Source organism: Talpa europaea, assembly GCF_964194135.1.
Source record: "Talpa europaea genome assembly, chromosome: 4".
Lineage (NCBI taxonomy): Eukaryota > Metazoa > Chordata > Mammalia > Eulipotyphla > Talpidae > Talpa > Talpa europaea.
Genome location: NC_140070.1, coordinates 104,261,729 through 104,278,153, shown reverse-complemented (window position 1 = coordinate 104,278,153; position 16,425 = coordinate 104,261,729). Strand labels below are relative to the sequence as shown.

Sequence of the window (16,425 nt, the reverse complement as noted above, 5' to 3'; positions counted from 1 at the left end):
GAAAAGGTCTGCCATGCCATGTGGGTTTCTCCCTGGCCAGCCAGGAATCGAACCCGCGCTGAAGAGGCTGAGGACAGCTTCCCAGTGTGGTGCTCAACCTGCTGTGCCACTGGAGAGGCCCTAAATATTTTTGATTAAATAAATTTATTACATTTCAGTCACAGGCTATCACAAATCTTTACAGCTTTTTAGTTACTGAACATTCCCCCAATACTTCCTTTCCACTAACATTTGACTCCACATTTTTCTGCACCATTCAGAAAAGTTACTCAAGTAGGACAAGAAATGTCTATACCACTTAAACCTTAACCCTGGCTGAGCAAAGAATAGCATAGCCATATATCCCCTTCTTTCATACTTATAAAACCTAAACTTTGCCCAAGAATTAAGCATCCATGTGACAAAAGAGAAGCAGAGACCCTTCCAACCACTCCTGCCCAAGTAAGTGTTAATTATATTATACCAATGACGGTGATGGGGGAGTGAGAATAGAAATGCACTAGTGATATGATCTCTAAGGAGCCAAGCAGGGTGCCAGCTGGATGTCACCAGGATCTATCCCAGAATCACCACCCTGAGAGGCAGAGCAAGTGACCAAGGAAGCCAGGGGGCAATACCCTAGTCCATCCTTTTTTTTTAAGATTTATTTATTTATACCAGCACTGGGTACAGTCAGAAGAGCAGGAGGGTGAGAGAATTCACCAGAGCCAAAGCGGGGAACAGAACAGGCAGACTGACGAAACACACTACTGAGGGGAGCAGCGGGTGCGGCAGGAGAGATCTGCGTGCCATGGGGGACCCTCACCGGTGGCCAGGGACCGAACCCACGCTGCAGAGGCTGCAGGCAGATTCACAGCCCAGCGCTCAACCGCTGCGCCACCAGGGGAGGCCCTCTAGTCCATCCTTTGTTGTTTGTGCTAACTGAAGCCTTCCCTATAAGGCTGATTGGAATGAACTTGGCCAGATAGGGTTTGTACACATGTACTATGGGTTCCCACTATCATGTATATTCCAGGTGTTCAAGATGTGGTAAAGAAAGGGGAAAAGTAAGCCCACATAATCCAGTTGGTCCAGCCAGGTTTCTTAACTTTAATCTTTACTGATTCAGAAAGCTTGTCAAGGCAAAAGAAATGCAAACTGAGAAAGCTCTCAAGTCATCATGTCCAAACACAGGAGAAGGGTCACCTTGTACTCTTAGGATCTCAAGACCTTCCCATGAGGTAGATATTGCAACCTGTAATGTGCAGAACATTCCTCATCTCCTCCAAGACTTACAGAAGATAATTCACCTCCCCCTCCCAGGACCTTCCTGCTATTTATGTCCTGCTTCTGCCAGCCCTGTCCAGCCTTCTGCCTACCAACATAGTGTCTGTCTCAGATTCTCTCTCCCTATGGCAGGGGAGGAATCCACACCAGGTTTTTATTTATTTATGTGTTAGTTTATTCCTTCCCAGGGATGAGGCAGGGGTTGAGGGGGTGGGGAGAAGAAGGAGTACAAGAAAGGAAGGCCCAGAAAAGAAGCTGTGGTGGGCCAGAGATTGGCGGAAGAAATGTCTCTATAATTTCAACTGCTTTCCAACCACATTGTCTTTAGCTGAGCCTCCTGGGGTGAAAGGTCTGTGTATTACTGGGGATGGGAGTTTGCAACCTTAATTATGCCTCAAAGCAATTGGCTATGTTCATCCTGAAACTTCTAGCAGAAAAAAAAATGTGGTTCCCATTACAATGTCACTGAGGGACTTGCACTGGGGTTGGGATCATTAAAATGAAAACATTGATGAGTAAGCCATGGCATTTTGTCTCCAAGACTTACGTCCTTCCTCCGCCCCTAGCCCTGTACTTTATTTTGAGACAAGCTTAAAATAGTCTGTAAAATATGGAGCTCATTATCCCATCTAACAGATTTCATTTAGCTTGAATGTAGATTAAGAGCCCATGCCAATTCTCCCTGCTAGCCCAGGTTCATAAGAAAGCCACTCCTCTGCCTTCAACCTGGGCTGGGTTCTTGAGAGCACATTTCTGTGATAGACAAGGAGAGGCTAACAGGTGTCAACTTACAACACTTAGTTTATTTTTCTTGATAATAACAATGAGGGAAGACTGAGAAAAAAATACAATCCTCCTCTGTGGGCTTCTTAAAAATTATGCTTTATGTTTGAAAAAGTGGAATCCAAACTAGACACTTCTCAAACCCATGAATTCTCCAGTCTACTCATTCTTTCGCATACAATGACTGCATCAAGCTGCTGAGGATGTTAAAAGGGGCAGAACTGGGTTGAACCACAGGGGAATAGAATGGAAAAGGATCTCAATTTGCAGTGTTTGTGTCCTGGTTTCATACATAGACTAACTGTGTGACTTTAGGAACTGAAATCATTCCTTTGGGCCTCAGTATCCTCATCTCCTAAATGAGAAATCTCTTCTAAGTCTGATTGTTTCTTCTCTTACTATGGGTACAATTATGCAGGCAAAGAAAATGAGAATAGAAACCTCTTCTTACCACTAATCTTGCTTGACCCAATACTGTCTCTTAAACCAGTAAGTTCACTTTTTATCTGATCACGTCCCAGCCTTCTCTGATTACACCTTTCCTCTGAATCACTAGAATGTTTGCACTGCATTTTTTCTCACCCTGAATGCCCTTTTCCCTTGCTCTATCCAAATCCTTAAAAATCCATATACTCACAAGGTCAGTGTACTTATCAGTAAGTATGCGCTGATGGCTTGATTTATCACTCATGAATACACTCCACACACTGGTGTCATCTCTTCCCCAAGGGTTTCTCACAGTGCTGAGCACAGAGTTTTGTATTACGGGGAAGGAGGAGAGACTGATCTCTTCATTGGAGTGGTGGGATTGTTCAATAATTTGGGCCTCTGTTTCCTCACCTCCTAAATGAAATATCTCTTCAAAATCTGACTCTTTCTTCTCTTACTGTGGGTACAATTATGGAGGATAGGTCCTTATCTGCTTCATCCAAACTACCACCAAACCTATGATGGAGGGGGTGTGATTCTCATTGTGTAGTTGAGTTAACTGAGAGGATGCAGAGAGGATCTACAGCTAGAAAGCTGGGAGCTCTTTCATCTGGATACTCTGCCATTGAATCAGGGGGTTGTTGGCAATGAGTGGAGAACCACAAGCTTGTCAGTGGGTCATCCAGTCTCAGCCATGGCACTGCCTGCTTTTTTGTGAAGAATATAAAAATCATTTGAACTACATTTCCTCATTTTTTCCACTAAAAAATAGTTCTCTCAGGAGCCCCTTCTTCCTTCCAACCCCTTTCCTTCTTCCTTCCAACCCCTTTCCTCCAGTCTACCACTTCCATCTGCACTCTGTATTCTACTCATTTCTACCTCCTCCAGATCACTGCTGATCTTTACAGAACTTACCGCAAGTTTTTAATACAAATTCAACTGTTACTTGACTTGTGTATTGTCTGCCTCACTCAACAGAATGTAAACTTCATAAAGACTTCATGCTTTATTCATGCTGTATCCCCAGCAAATAGCATAGCACCTGGAACACAGTCCGTGTTCAATGAATATTTATTGAATGGATTAATAAACCCATTTCTGTTCATCATTTTCAAATATCTCTCTGTTATTGCTCCCCTCCCCCAGCCTCAAACACATTCAAACTTTCCTTCTTTAGCAAAACTATCACTTACTTGACCCTAATGTCCCACCAACAACCATTCTATTTTTACTTTGCATTTTCTGACATATTTCTCAAACAAACAATATGTGCTTGCTGCTGCCTCATCTTCACCACCTCCTCCCACTACAATCTGGCTTCTCCTCATCTGAAATAATGCTGTGAGTAGTCACCAGTGCCTTCTGTCACCAACCCCAAACATTGCCCCATCTCCCTGCAGATGGGGATCCTTAGCTGTCCCTTCTCCTCTATTCCCAAGAACTTATTGTGTCCGGGCTCTCCTCATACCCCTAGGGATGCTCTTCCCATTTCCTTGATCTTGTCTTTCTTAGTCCACAGTTTCAAAGACCACTTACCACTAGTCACAGTTTCCCCTATACTGTCTTCCCTGAGCTAGTATCAATTTCAGTATCACTTCTAGACAGATGACTCAAAAACATGCATATCCTACCCTAAGTGTTCTCCAGAAACATGGAAATACTTCAACTGCATGAAGGAGTCAGGGATTATTTTATACTTCTCTGTATACTTCCTGGGATGTGGGAATTACTGGTTTTTTTTTTTTTAGTTGAATGTTACAACACTGCTATCATTTGCCTTTCACCTGACATGTAAGCAAGAATCTTCACAGGGAGTCCCAATCTATCTCACCAAACATAACTCTTTACACACAGATGTTCAGGGGGTCTATATTCTCCACCATCCATCCTCACAATTAAGTAGTACTAAAGCTTACCTCAGTTCTCTCCTTTTTAGTCTACCTGCCATTGTATTCATTATTATTGATTATCTCACTCCTCCCCACTAGACTCTAAAGCAACAAGGAGACCAGAACACTGTTTTCTTCAGCACTTTATGACCAGAGCCTTGAATAGGCAATAGTATCCAGTAGGTCCTCAGAAGATACTTGTGGAATGAACAAGCATTTCCTCTTTCATTCAGACTCAATTATTTCTTCCTCTTGTGAATGCATTGTACTCATTTAACAATTCAACATGAAATAATAGTTAGCATCACAGATATATTGTAGTGTTATAAATATATTGTTTTGCAGGTGTTGTAGGTCTTATCCACACAGAACCCTTGGGATATCAGAACTAGAAGAGAATCTCCTTGTAAGTAATCCATCATTTCATAGGACAGCCAATACAAAGTCAGAAAGGTTACTGCTAGTTCTTGAACTTTCAGTTTTAATTATAAGGTCTTTTAGGGCAGGAATCTACTTCCTACCCCTCAACACTCCCTGCTATGCCTGCATCCCTAGGAAATTCTATTATTTGTTGCTAATTATAGCAACAATATTTCTTTGATAACAAGCCACCTCCATCCATCCACAGATGAACAACAGCCTCCCCATTCACAATGGGAATCCAGTTGGCTTCCTGACCACTCAGGGACAACACTGCCCCACTAGCTCTCAGTTCACAGCAATCACTGAGCATGCCACAACAGAAGAACAGGCCACACCCAGGGAAGTGCAGCTTTACTATTCTCACCTCACAATAACCTCCACCTTACAGGATGGAAACACCACACTGGGACCTCACAGATCAGCTATCAGTGTCCTTCCCCCAGGACTTGGCCTCAATATATCTCGTCTAATGATCTCACCATAGGCAAGACATCCTAGTGATATACTCTACTCTCTACTGACAGAGTGGGTAGGAGACAGACACCCCAGCTTACCATGCATGCTGGAGAAAAACTGATAATTAAGACCTCTTCGTTCCCTAGAGTTCAGATACTCTGTTAGCCAAATGATTAATTAGGATTCTTACAGGATGCAAAGTCAAACTAGATATCTAGATGAGACTACAAAGGGGTGATGGGACAAGGGTTGACCCTCAGGGAAGTTTTATTCTCATCACAGGAGAGAATCCCCCAGAAGCAACTAAGGTCCTAAAGGTAGAAGACATCTGGAAGGAAAGACACATTTACTGAGCATTTATTAATGCCAGGCTCTTCATCACTCCACACAACTTAACTCCTTCAATGCTCACAACAGCCTCAGGAACACATCGTGAATCAAGCAGATTCAGAACCAGCTATGATTAATCAAGAAAGCCTTTTCTGGAGGACATAGGAGTTACGAGGTTTGGAAAGAAAGGGAAGGATGTGGATTAACTTTAAGTGGAGACTTCAGGCACTTCAAGCGGAAACAGGAAAATACGAAGGTTGCTGGAGAGGCTCTGGTATAGAGCTACAGCGAAGTGTTCTGGGATGGCTTTTCAAGTGGTGTCTTCCAACTCTCTATTGACCAAGAGGCCTAGTTCCTTTGTGAAAGAGATTTTGTGTCCAAAAACAAATAACATATATATTGGTGACTTTAAAAAGTTAAGTTAAAGAAACATCTTTATGTTATATGAATAACTCCAATGACCTACAAATAATATCTGCAGTGACAAACCACGATCCCAATTTCCAAAGTCCTATACAGCCAGCACAGAGGATGATTAACTCAAAGCGAGCTGGGGCCAGACAATCACCTGGACAGGTAATCTTTTTCCCTGAGAATATGAAGGAAAGTCAAGGTTTAATTAGATAGTGATAGAAAATTGTTGAAGCTTCTGAAGAAAGCTACATGAATTGTGCCCAGAGGATTTTTGTTCCTTAGTACATTCCCTGTTCACTCCTAAGTTTACTATTCTCCCATAGTAACTGATTTTCTCATTTATTTTATTGTTTTACCAAATAATCACTTTGCCTTTATTCTCTGACATCCATATTGAATGATGGCAATGAGGATCCCATCCTGGTTGCCATTAGAATCACCTTGCAGAGCTCTTAAAATACGCCAATGTCCAGCTCCCTACTTCTCACTATTCTACTTCAATTGACTGGGAGGTGGGCTGTGCGATGGGAGGAAGTGGACATTGTGTTATTGTCTAAGAGCATCTCAGTGATTCCAATGTGCATTCAGGAATGAGGACCAGTTGGTTTCTGGTCCATATCCATATACCTTGTGGTAGCTACAGGAATATGGACAAAGCACAAGGAGAAATAAGCAGTCTAAAACCTTTCTCATAAATTCAACATCTCACTTCAGTTTCCCACGTTTCATCATTTTGTACTTCTGTCACCATCTCACCATATATACATACCTCCTACACTGTTATTTCCTCGATATTGTTTTAAATTGACTCCATTTTTTACTTAGGTTTATTTTTAAAAGAAACTAGTAGATTGGGGGTAATGACAAGGTGACATTAAAAGGCAGGAGCAAAAAAAGAAAAGACTATGGCTCCTGAGAGGAAAAGGTGCTCAGAATCAAAAGGCAGGATCCATGGGGCAAAGTTGACAGGCAAAGGGTAAGAAGAGATGGAAACTTAGTGATGGGCCGGAGAACATAGAGGACTGCCAGGCAACAGGGTTACTAGTAGCAATTGGCATGAAGCTGTGCTTTTAAAGGTGCCTGAGGGCTACAGAGAGTAGGTGAATAACAGGAAGACTGAAGAAGACAAATCCTAGGGGACAGAGACAGGCAGGCAGAGTGTGGGATCCAGGAAAGCCTGGTGACAAGTAAAAGGGGTGCAGAGGAGGAAATGAGGGGAAATCTAAAGGATGGCTGGGCTAAGGAGGGTCTGCAACAAATGGGGTTTGGGGTAGGGAAGGGTAATGGGCAGTCCAGCAGAGGCAGACAGATTGTCCTCTGGACAGTGCCACACAGTGACCAGCAAGTGAACTTCCAGGCATACCTGTAAATCACCTAAAATCATCTCATATACTGCCAGTGGTAGATATTCCCACATATTAGAAACACTGCCCAATGCTCTACAAATAAGAACATGTCTTTTCGCTACCAAAAACATCACATATAAACAAAGGAATGTAACATCCCCCCACCTCACTTGTCAGGTCCCCATGGATATGACAAAGCTCAACAACAACAAAACTTAATGTTACTTCTCTTCTCTCATATATCACTCATGTTTCTGATCTGTATGAACGCCTTTCTTTCGATGGACAGTCTCCATCATAGGAAGCATCGCCTTAGTTACCGTCTGTAAGCACAGAACATAGTCAGCAGAGTTGACAAATGCCCAGTAACAATCACCATAAAAATAACATCTGCTAGTAATGAAATAAATCATTAAAGTAACCATGCTTGAACAAGCTAGTAAGTCATTATCATATGTAGTATATATGTGATATAACTATACCACATACAGTTAAGTGTAACTCTAAAAAATAATTTCTTCTACTTTTTATTTCATACTCTTACTGAATAATGATGGGAAGACAAAAGACTCATCTGCAATCACCCAGAATACACTGTCATCTCTTCATAAAGTTTATTTCTGCTCCGTGATGTGTTCCAATGTTTCTTCCCTTTTCCTAGGTGTGTCAAATCACAGATCCATTTATCCCCCAGTCACAGCCAAGAGAATGACTCAAGCTGGCACAGAGCTTGTCGATTATTTCTATTTCCTGGGCTAAACTCATCATTTCCCACTTCTCATTTCTTATTCCCTTCTCACTTTCTGGAGGCCTGTTACTTTCAAGATGACACGAGGCATGACAACGATGAGGGTGAAATGACACATAATCCTGAAACAGATGAAGGGAGCTAAATTCTGTTAGACTAAAGAGAGAGCTAAGAGAATTTTGTTCATTGCCCAGAAGGACGGGTTCATCATTCATCCATTCACTCAACAAATATTTATCAGGCATCTACCATAAGCGAGCCCAGTCTAGCATGCCACTTCAAAGCATGCCATTGTCTACAGAATGTCAGCTAACCTTATTACCGAAGGGAAGTTGTTATATGCAAGACTTCTACTTGACATGGATGTGGGTGTGCACACATTTACATATGTAATACTGTGATACCCATTAACAAAAACTGGGCAACATAATCAACACCCAACCCCTGAACACCTGGAAATAAACTACCCGGCTCAGTTAGGAACTGGTAGTCTGAAGCCTCACACTGAAGAAAGCCTGAGAGACACTGTTTATGAAAGACCATCAACTTTCCATACATAGTGACAAAATATAGATGGAAAAGCACACATTTCTGGCAACCAACTTTTGCTATCCAAGGGGACAGGTTAATTTAGCAATCCATAAATTCTTCGACCTGACATTTCTAAGAATGTCTGATACTTTTACATGCAGTAACACAATAAATTCCCCCCAAATTCTATGATATAGTTATAGGTATTATTAGTACTTCCATTTTTCAGATTAATAAACTAAGGGTTTAAGTTATTTACTCAAGGGCACTCAGAAAGCAAATAGCGCAAGGAATTAAACCTTAAGTTTGTAATTCATGGATTCAAGCATGTTCTGAAAAATAAATTAGTAGTAGTACAGTTTATACATTAAAACCTATTATAATTATCAACATATTAGTTTGAATATTGTTTTATTAATAATTGTCCTAAGTCTCTGACAATTGGACTTTTCTCAGTTCCTGATTATTACATACCACCTGTTTCTGTCTTTCTCAAGATGGTTGTGGAGAGTAAGAACTAAGTGTCTTGGTAATGAAAACTAGCATTTAAGAAGCAGTTTCTTCATGCCAGGCACCGGGATAAGTATTCCACTTGTAGTTTCTCAACCCCCTAAATTAGTGCTATTTTTATCATCATCATCATCCCCTTTTACAATAAAGGAAAGGAGGCACAAGGTTAAGAAACTTCCCTGACGTCACAAATATAGAGAAAGGCAGATTTATACCTGTGGTCTCTTTTCCCTTCCCCCAGCCTATGATCTCCACCAGTAAGAAATTCTGGCTCTCTTCTTAACTCTCATCTCAAGTCTGTTCCCACTGGCCTGTTTCCAGTGCTAGTGAGAGACAGCTTTTCACATGTGCTGGTTTGGGATCCTCCATCTTTGATTTCTCCCCGATAAAGATTGTGGTTCACCTGCTCTGTGCAGCTCTCTGCTTCCACCTGGTATCAATTCCTGGCACACCTGAGGCTATTCCCAATGGAGAGGAGCATCCCTGGGGTATGAAGCAGAGGTACCTACCCCAGGAGCATCTTTTGCATCAGGAGTTTGATTGCATTCTTGCAAAAAGCTCTTAAAGGAGCCAAAGCTTTTAAAGATAGCATTCAACATTTTTAAAAAATCAATTAATCAAGTTAACAGTGGCTCTTCCTTACAACAGAATGTCTAGATTTGTGTCATATTACCAGGACTTTCAAATTGCATTAATATTAATTAATGCAATTAATTATTCCTCAGATTAACCTGAGGAATAAAACTGATTTTCCTTCCCTTTCCAATAACTGCAAATTTTGTACCAGCTCTATCTCAGATAATCACCAACAGGAGCTATATTGAGGACAAGTGCCACGGCTCCATAATGCCAAGAGGCATGTAAGGAGGAGTAAACACTTACAAAGCACCTACCTTTTTATTTTATGTTATTTATTTTTTGTGTTCTACACATAAATAATTCCACAACAACACTAGCAGATGGATCTTGCCATACCCATTTTACAGATGGGGGAACAGCTCATAAAGGTGACATAAATTGGCATAAGGTAACATAGGTGGTAAGTAGCATAGTGGAGATTTGAGCCTGCATCTGTTTGCCCCAGCTTCTTGCTGCAGGGACCATTCTCCTCGCTGCATTGCTTCTCAGAGTGTTCTATCAAGAGCCCTACAAGACAGAGCTTAACTTGTCCTTGACTACAGTACCAAGAGCTTGATGAAAAAACCTGCAAGAAATGTGATCTTGATATACAGATGCTCCCCAAACAGCCCCGCATCCCTGCTTCCCAGCTGGGTCACTACTGTCCCCAGAAAAACAGCCTTTCTTTACTTTTCATAGCTTGGCTACTGGCCTGTTTTATTCCCTCTTCTCTCATTCCTTGCTCTTCCCTTCCCTCTCTGCCCTGTCTTTCTCTGTGTGTCTGTCACTCTGTGTCTGTGTATATCTCCCTCTGTCTCTCTCTTACACACACACACACACACACACACACACACGCACACACACCCAGGAATACCTCGATCCAGCAGCCGGAGCAAGCGGAGATACCAGAGATACCACTGGTCCCAGAAGCGGTCCGTCATCCCACCCTGAACTCATCCTTCACAACCAGTCCCCTCAGCAGAGCTTTGTCCCACCGCCACCGACTCCTGGAGGCCGGAATTACTTGACGCTGGGCTCATACGCAGCCTGCTCTAAGCAAATGCCTGCCTGTGAAGACAGCCACCAGTCCTCCCACACAGAGGCTGACTGTGCTGGAGCCCGTTTCACAGCAACAAAGGAACAAGTGCAGAACACCGCCGCCTTGTGCAGACTGAGCCTGCATGGGCCCAAGGGGAGGTCACAGATGTGGGGGGAGGGAAGCCAGAGAGGGCTCTCACCAAGAGGCAAGGTTAGAGGTGGTCTTGAGAATGAAGTCAAGTTTTTAATTTCCTTCCAGAATCTCCTAAGGGCCTAGCTTTCCCTACCTCTCATGCCAGAGACCAGAGGTCCTTCCAATAGGGGAGGAGAGGGAAGCCAGGTGCTCAAACATCCTGGACCCTAAGACCAGCCCAGAAAAACCCAGAGCCTTACTGCCTTGCTCTGCAAGAAGCTGTTCTAGGCTGCTAGACCCATGTGACCAGAGAAAGGTCACAGACCCTTTGCTCCATACCTCCCTTCATGGAATGTCTGTCCTGGTAGTGACAGTAGGGCTCTGGAGTCACACAGCCATGGGTTCAAATCCTGCTACCACTTAATAGTTGCCTGGCCTTGATCAAATTACTTTAACTTCCTAAGCTCCAGCTTCTTCCTCTGTAATTGAAGAGAACAGCATTTCCTCACGGAGGTATCAAGAAGCTCCAAGGAAGGAAAGAAAAATAGCAATTCTGTAGGTAGGCACTTAGTAGGTAGATAGCAGCTCAAGCATTTGGTCCCCTTACTATCCAACCCATCTCCCTTCTTGCCAGATTTTCAGTTCCCACAGGCCCATGCATCCCAGGGTTTCCTACTTCCATACCTTTGTTCGCGTTCTTCCTGTCACTAGCATATCCTCCTCACACCTCCACTTCCTCATGGTCAAATCCTACCGACTTTTTAACATCTAACTCAAATGCCACAGAATCAGGCAGCCTTCCTTGGTCTTCCTCCCTTTGCACTACATGTCACTTCCTCCTCTGAGTCAACTCTGTTACTTGACTATAAACTCCATGAAGATACCTTATAATCCTTGTCGTGTCCCTGAAGTATCTCAAATAGCACCCTGCACTTCACAAGTTCAAGGAGTACTTACTAATTGAACAAATGAACAGGCATGAACCTCTGGGTACCCGGCATGATTTGATTTTAATAGTAGGGAGAGGAGTAGATAAGGGGCCTCTGGCTGTAGGCATTGCTTATAGCCTGTAGAAGGATCACAGGGTACACTGTCCTTGCCCTGCTGGGAATCCACTTGACAGTGGACTGATCACCCACACAGTAAGACTGCGCCCCTAGTGACTGGGAGTCCTACTCACAGAAGCAAAATCTTAGGAGACCCCAGGTCTGGGACATCTTGTAGTCCAAGCCCAAAAACTACCCAGCAACCATGTGCACAATCATCACAGCTTCTGCTTTAACCTGGGCCATGCCAGCAATGCCTGCTCACTGTCCTCACAGAAATGTTGGCAGCCCAGGCCTCCTGGTCTCCATCAGGCAGCTGCAGGAGCAGGACAACCTCAGCATCAGCTTTTCCTGGGGGTTAAGCCCTCCAAGATGGGACAGGCTGTAGATTCTTACAGAACTCAGACTGTCCAGGAACAGGGGCTAGGCAAAAGAAGGTTTAGAAAGCAGCAGAGCCACAGTCTCCATTGGCCTACCCCTGTCCCGGCCCCACCACTGCATTCTGGCTCCTTCTTAAAGGGCAGCACTGGAACAGAGCAGACACTACTACCCCAAAACTACCTCTTGGGCCTTGTTAGTGTTATTTTGTTATTGCCTTAAATGGATAAGACTCCAGTCTGTTGTTAACACAAGAATGCAAGCCCCTCCTCCTCTCTCCAGAGAGACTGCACTGACCCATAGCCGCCCTCTTCCTTCATGAATAACAAGATCCATCATTCAGGTGTGGCCAGTATTTTTCAGCTTACAAAGTACTTTCACATCCATCATGTCCTTTGAACATCTTTACAGCCCTGCAGGCCTGTAGGGTGGGAATCACTTTCCTCAGTCCATAGAAAAGAAAATCCATGTTCCAATATGTTAAATAACTTGTTTATGGTCAAAAGTATAGTAGATTGCAGGGCTAAGAAAAAAATATGTGTCATCCTGTCTCCCCCAAAAGAGTTTCTGGGACTCCGGACTAACCCCTAGAAATTGTGACATCCTTTACAGAGATGGAAGCCCTCCCAGTAGGGCAGGGCCTGGGGAAACATGACTATGCCCAGCAGGAATCCCCTTTGGGGCAGTGCTGATATGATGGACACAGGGTGAGCAGAGGGCCTGCGTGTGGCCACTGGCTGACTGAAGGCCTTTCATCTTCTTCTTTGGCCCTTGACATGTGGCTGCCAAAGGAGAGGATCTCCATAAATTAATGCCAGGAATGACTTTGTCTAACACAACTTGGGTGTTGTGTTAGAGAGATCTGAAATGGAAGAGATACACACACAGCACCTACCAGGAGACCCAGCAGACAAGGGCTGTGTGCCGAGCATCTGTCTGTGAGGCAGAACGTCTTAATGCCTGCGTGAACATTGTCAGCTGGAACACCTAATGATGCTAACAATACCATCCTTGGACCCAGAGGAAGAAGCCCCACCTTCTAGTCATTAAAGGCAAAACATTCCACACTGCACTATTTTCAAAAAGAAAAAGGGGATAAATATGTTAATGAACAACATGGGTGCAAGCACTTCTCCCACAAACAGTGAACCTAAGACCATAATCACTACCTGTTGGGTCAGGCCCAGGATGAACCCATTCAGTCAGGAATTTTACTCAGGATTTGCGTCAACCCATTAAGCTCTTTGGAACTCATTTCTCCCACTCCCACTGAGCCTCATAAGCCTTACTTCAAATGCAGCCCCTCCAGAGGTTGAATAAAATGTTCCAAGAGGCTGTCAGAGCTGCCATTTAGTTGCAGTGCAATTAAAAAGGCCGGGATATTGGCCAGGACAGAGCTTAGTCGGTTTTTTGTTGTTTGAACAATGCTTCTGCAGTGGCTCCTTCTTTTGTCTTGGTCAAAGCGAACAGGACATTCCCCTTGGCGTGGTCCCTCCAGCCCACCCAGCTGGCTACAGGGACACGTTCTCCAGGGATAGAAAGCCTCTCCAGGGAGGCAGCAGCCTGTGGGTTCCAGAGTGCCAATGCTGGTCCAGATGATCACAGTTACTCCATATCACTACATAGATGTGTTCCCTTCCCTTCCCTGTTCCTTCTTCTTAACTTGGCACTGTTCTTTCTCGCTCTCTCCACCCGCCCCAACATGAAAACACTGTGTTCCCAATCCGATAAAGCCGGCACAAGTGTATGGAGCAGAAGGCAAGCAGCACGGAGGGAGGAGAGAACCAAGCATGTCCCAGTTCTTCCCCCCTCATTTCCAGGGACAACAATGACACTGCCACAGCAGCACTGGCCAGCTCTCGGACACAGGGACTATCTGACTAGTGAAGACCACTCTGGAGATGGTACAGTTGCTAGTGTCTGTGTACCAGAGTGAAGAGTGTCTGCTGACATGGTGTTCTCCCCCATTACAACCAGGAAGCGAGCTCCACCAGGCTGCCATTTTGCCCTGCAAGCTGTGCTTCAGTTGCAACATGAATCAAACACTCAGCAGACACCATCCTCAGCCACCTCCCACACCACTTCTGTCCCCCTGGCGGTTAGTGCTCAAGTGGTGAAGTGAAGCCTGAGGCAACACATTCTAGCAACACTGTCGGGAGACAGGATGGATACCCGCCAGTCTCTCCTATGAGCGCCTGGTGTCCCCAGGTGAACAGGCTCCTTGGGGCCACACCTGAGGACAGTATCTAAGACAAGTATCACCTATCACACCGAAATTCAAGTCCTCCTCTCCCCAGAGGCCTTTCCAACTAACCTCGTTCATTCTCTAGCTCAGGGGTTCTCAAAGTTTAATGGGCAGCAGAATCACCTTAGAGTGTTGGCTATCCATGCAGGTAACTAGGCCTCACTCCCAAAGGCATGCATTTTTAACAAGCCCCCCTCCCCCCAGATGATTTTGAAACAGTGATCTATCTCTTCCTGCCCCTACTTTCCTCTCTTACACACAGACTGACCTCATTTAACTCTTTTGGTTGAATTCTAGACTGTACCCTCTCTTCCTCCACACATTAAGAGTTCAGTTGGGAAGGAAACTTCTGAGTTCTGAATTAAACTCAATTCTCCTAGAAGGTAAAGGGAGAACCTGCCTCCCCCTGAGGTGCAGCAGCAGACCATCCCACCCCCACAGCCATCCGGGAGATTGAGCATCAGCCTCATCTCTTCATAGGCTCCAGAAAGTGTTCATTCCAGCATGGTCCCAATGCTCATGTGTACAATGGCTTTAAATGTCACCTCAAATACCAAGCCAGGCAGCAGGAGGGGAAGGCTAGAGCTAATTAGCCTGCCTTTCCCCTGCTTTTGTGTGGTTTTCATCCTTGTTCACCTCTGACCCCCCGGAGATATTTAACTGTCCCTTGGCTGAGGGAGCCCAAGTTTATGGAGACTTCATACCACCTTTCACTGCACTGGGCTCTAAACCAAATTGTTAAATGGTGGAAACACAATCCCTCCCCATTCACGGAGGACTCCCCCCAGTTAACAGAACCCCATGACGCCCTGAATCTCAAACCACCACAGCACCTCCGGCCCGCTATCCCTAAAGCCAGATCATTTTCCTCTTTTTTTTTTGCCTTCTCGTGGCTTACCCATCCTGGGCCTGTGAAAAGCATTATGATAATCATAGCCCCTCTAAGGATCTCATGATGACAGATTTAACATGTAGACCCTTGGGGATTTTTACATTTTGGCCAAATATTGCCTTAGGTCAAAAGAAGGGGAAGAGTAAGTCAGGCCTCAGATAAGCAGAGATGAGGGTGGATATTAGGAGTGAGATGCTGAAACATTCACAGACAGTTGCCTGTCAGGCCATCCTGATGAAGGCAACTCACGAGGGTGGGGGGGATGGCCTGGTACCTCCTGTACCCTCCCTGGCACCCCATTATCTGCTGAGAGCATAACCATGAGGTAGGATGCTTCCTCCAAAGTTAATGAACAGATGGAGAGAACACCTCAGAACTGATGCCAAAGGCCTAGGTAACCCACAGAATTCATTACTGGGGCCTCCCTGTTGGCACAGGGGTTAAGATGCAATCTATGAAGCTATCCTCAGCAACTGCAGCATGAGTTCGATCCTCGGCCAGGGAGCTACCCACATGGTGCAGCAGATCTCTCCTGACTCGCCTGCTGCTCCACTCAGCAGAGTATTTCGTTCTATCTGCCTGTTCTGTTCCCCACTCTGTCTCTGGTGAATCCTCTCACCCCCCCATACCTCTGGCTTGTACCCCCACTCTTGTATGCATAAATAAATAAATCTTTTAAAAAAATTAAAAAAAAAGAATTCATTACTGCTTCCTGTTTCCCTCACAACCAGTATGGCAGTGCCTCCATCTTGCCTCTACTAGGAGCAGTCTCCTCACCATCCAAGGAGGGAGAGTGACTCTAATGACAAGCCTGGAGTCCTTTGCCCACTTGTTTGATTCCTCTTAAGTCTTCTCCCATCTCTTGCTTCCCACAGTTCACCAACACAGAATCAAGAGAACTTAAGTGGAACCTGCCCCAGCCCCTGGGCAGTCCTGCTAAAGAGAATTCT

General features: G+C 44.5%; 1 protein-coding gene across 11 annotated transcripts in view; it reads right to left on the bottom strand.

The window, feature by feature from the left end:
- Positions 1-16,425, bottom strand: part of KALRN (kalirin RhoGEF kinase) — a gene marked incomplete at both ends in the record, with an annotated part of 649,897 nt that overhangs the window by 574,606 nt on the left and 58,866 nt on the right. For 8 of the 11 annotated variants that reach the window (XM_084231944.1, XM_084231956.1, XM_084231957.1 and 5 more), the window contains one exon: positions 10,618-10,684. The exons of the other annotated variants lie outside the window; for them this stretch is intronic. In XM_084231944.1, coding sequence (XP_084088070.1) covers positions 10,618-10,684 — 67 coding nt within the window. Of the gene's footprint in view, positions 1-10,617; positions 10,685-16,425 lie in introns of those variants that run through there. 11 annotated transcript variants of the gene reach the window in all.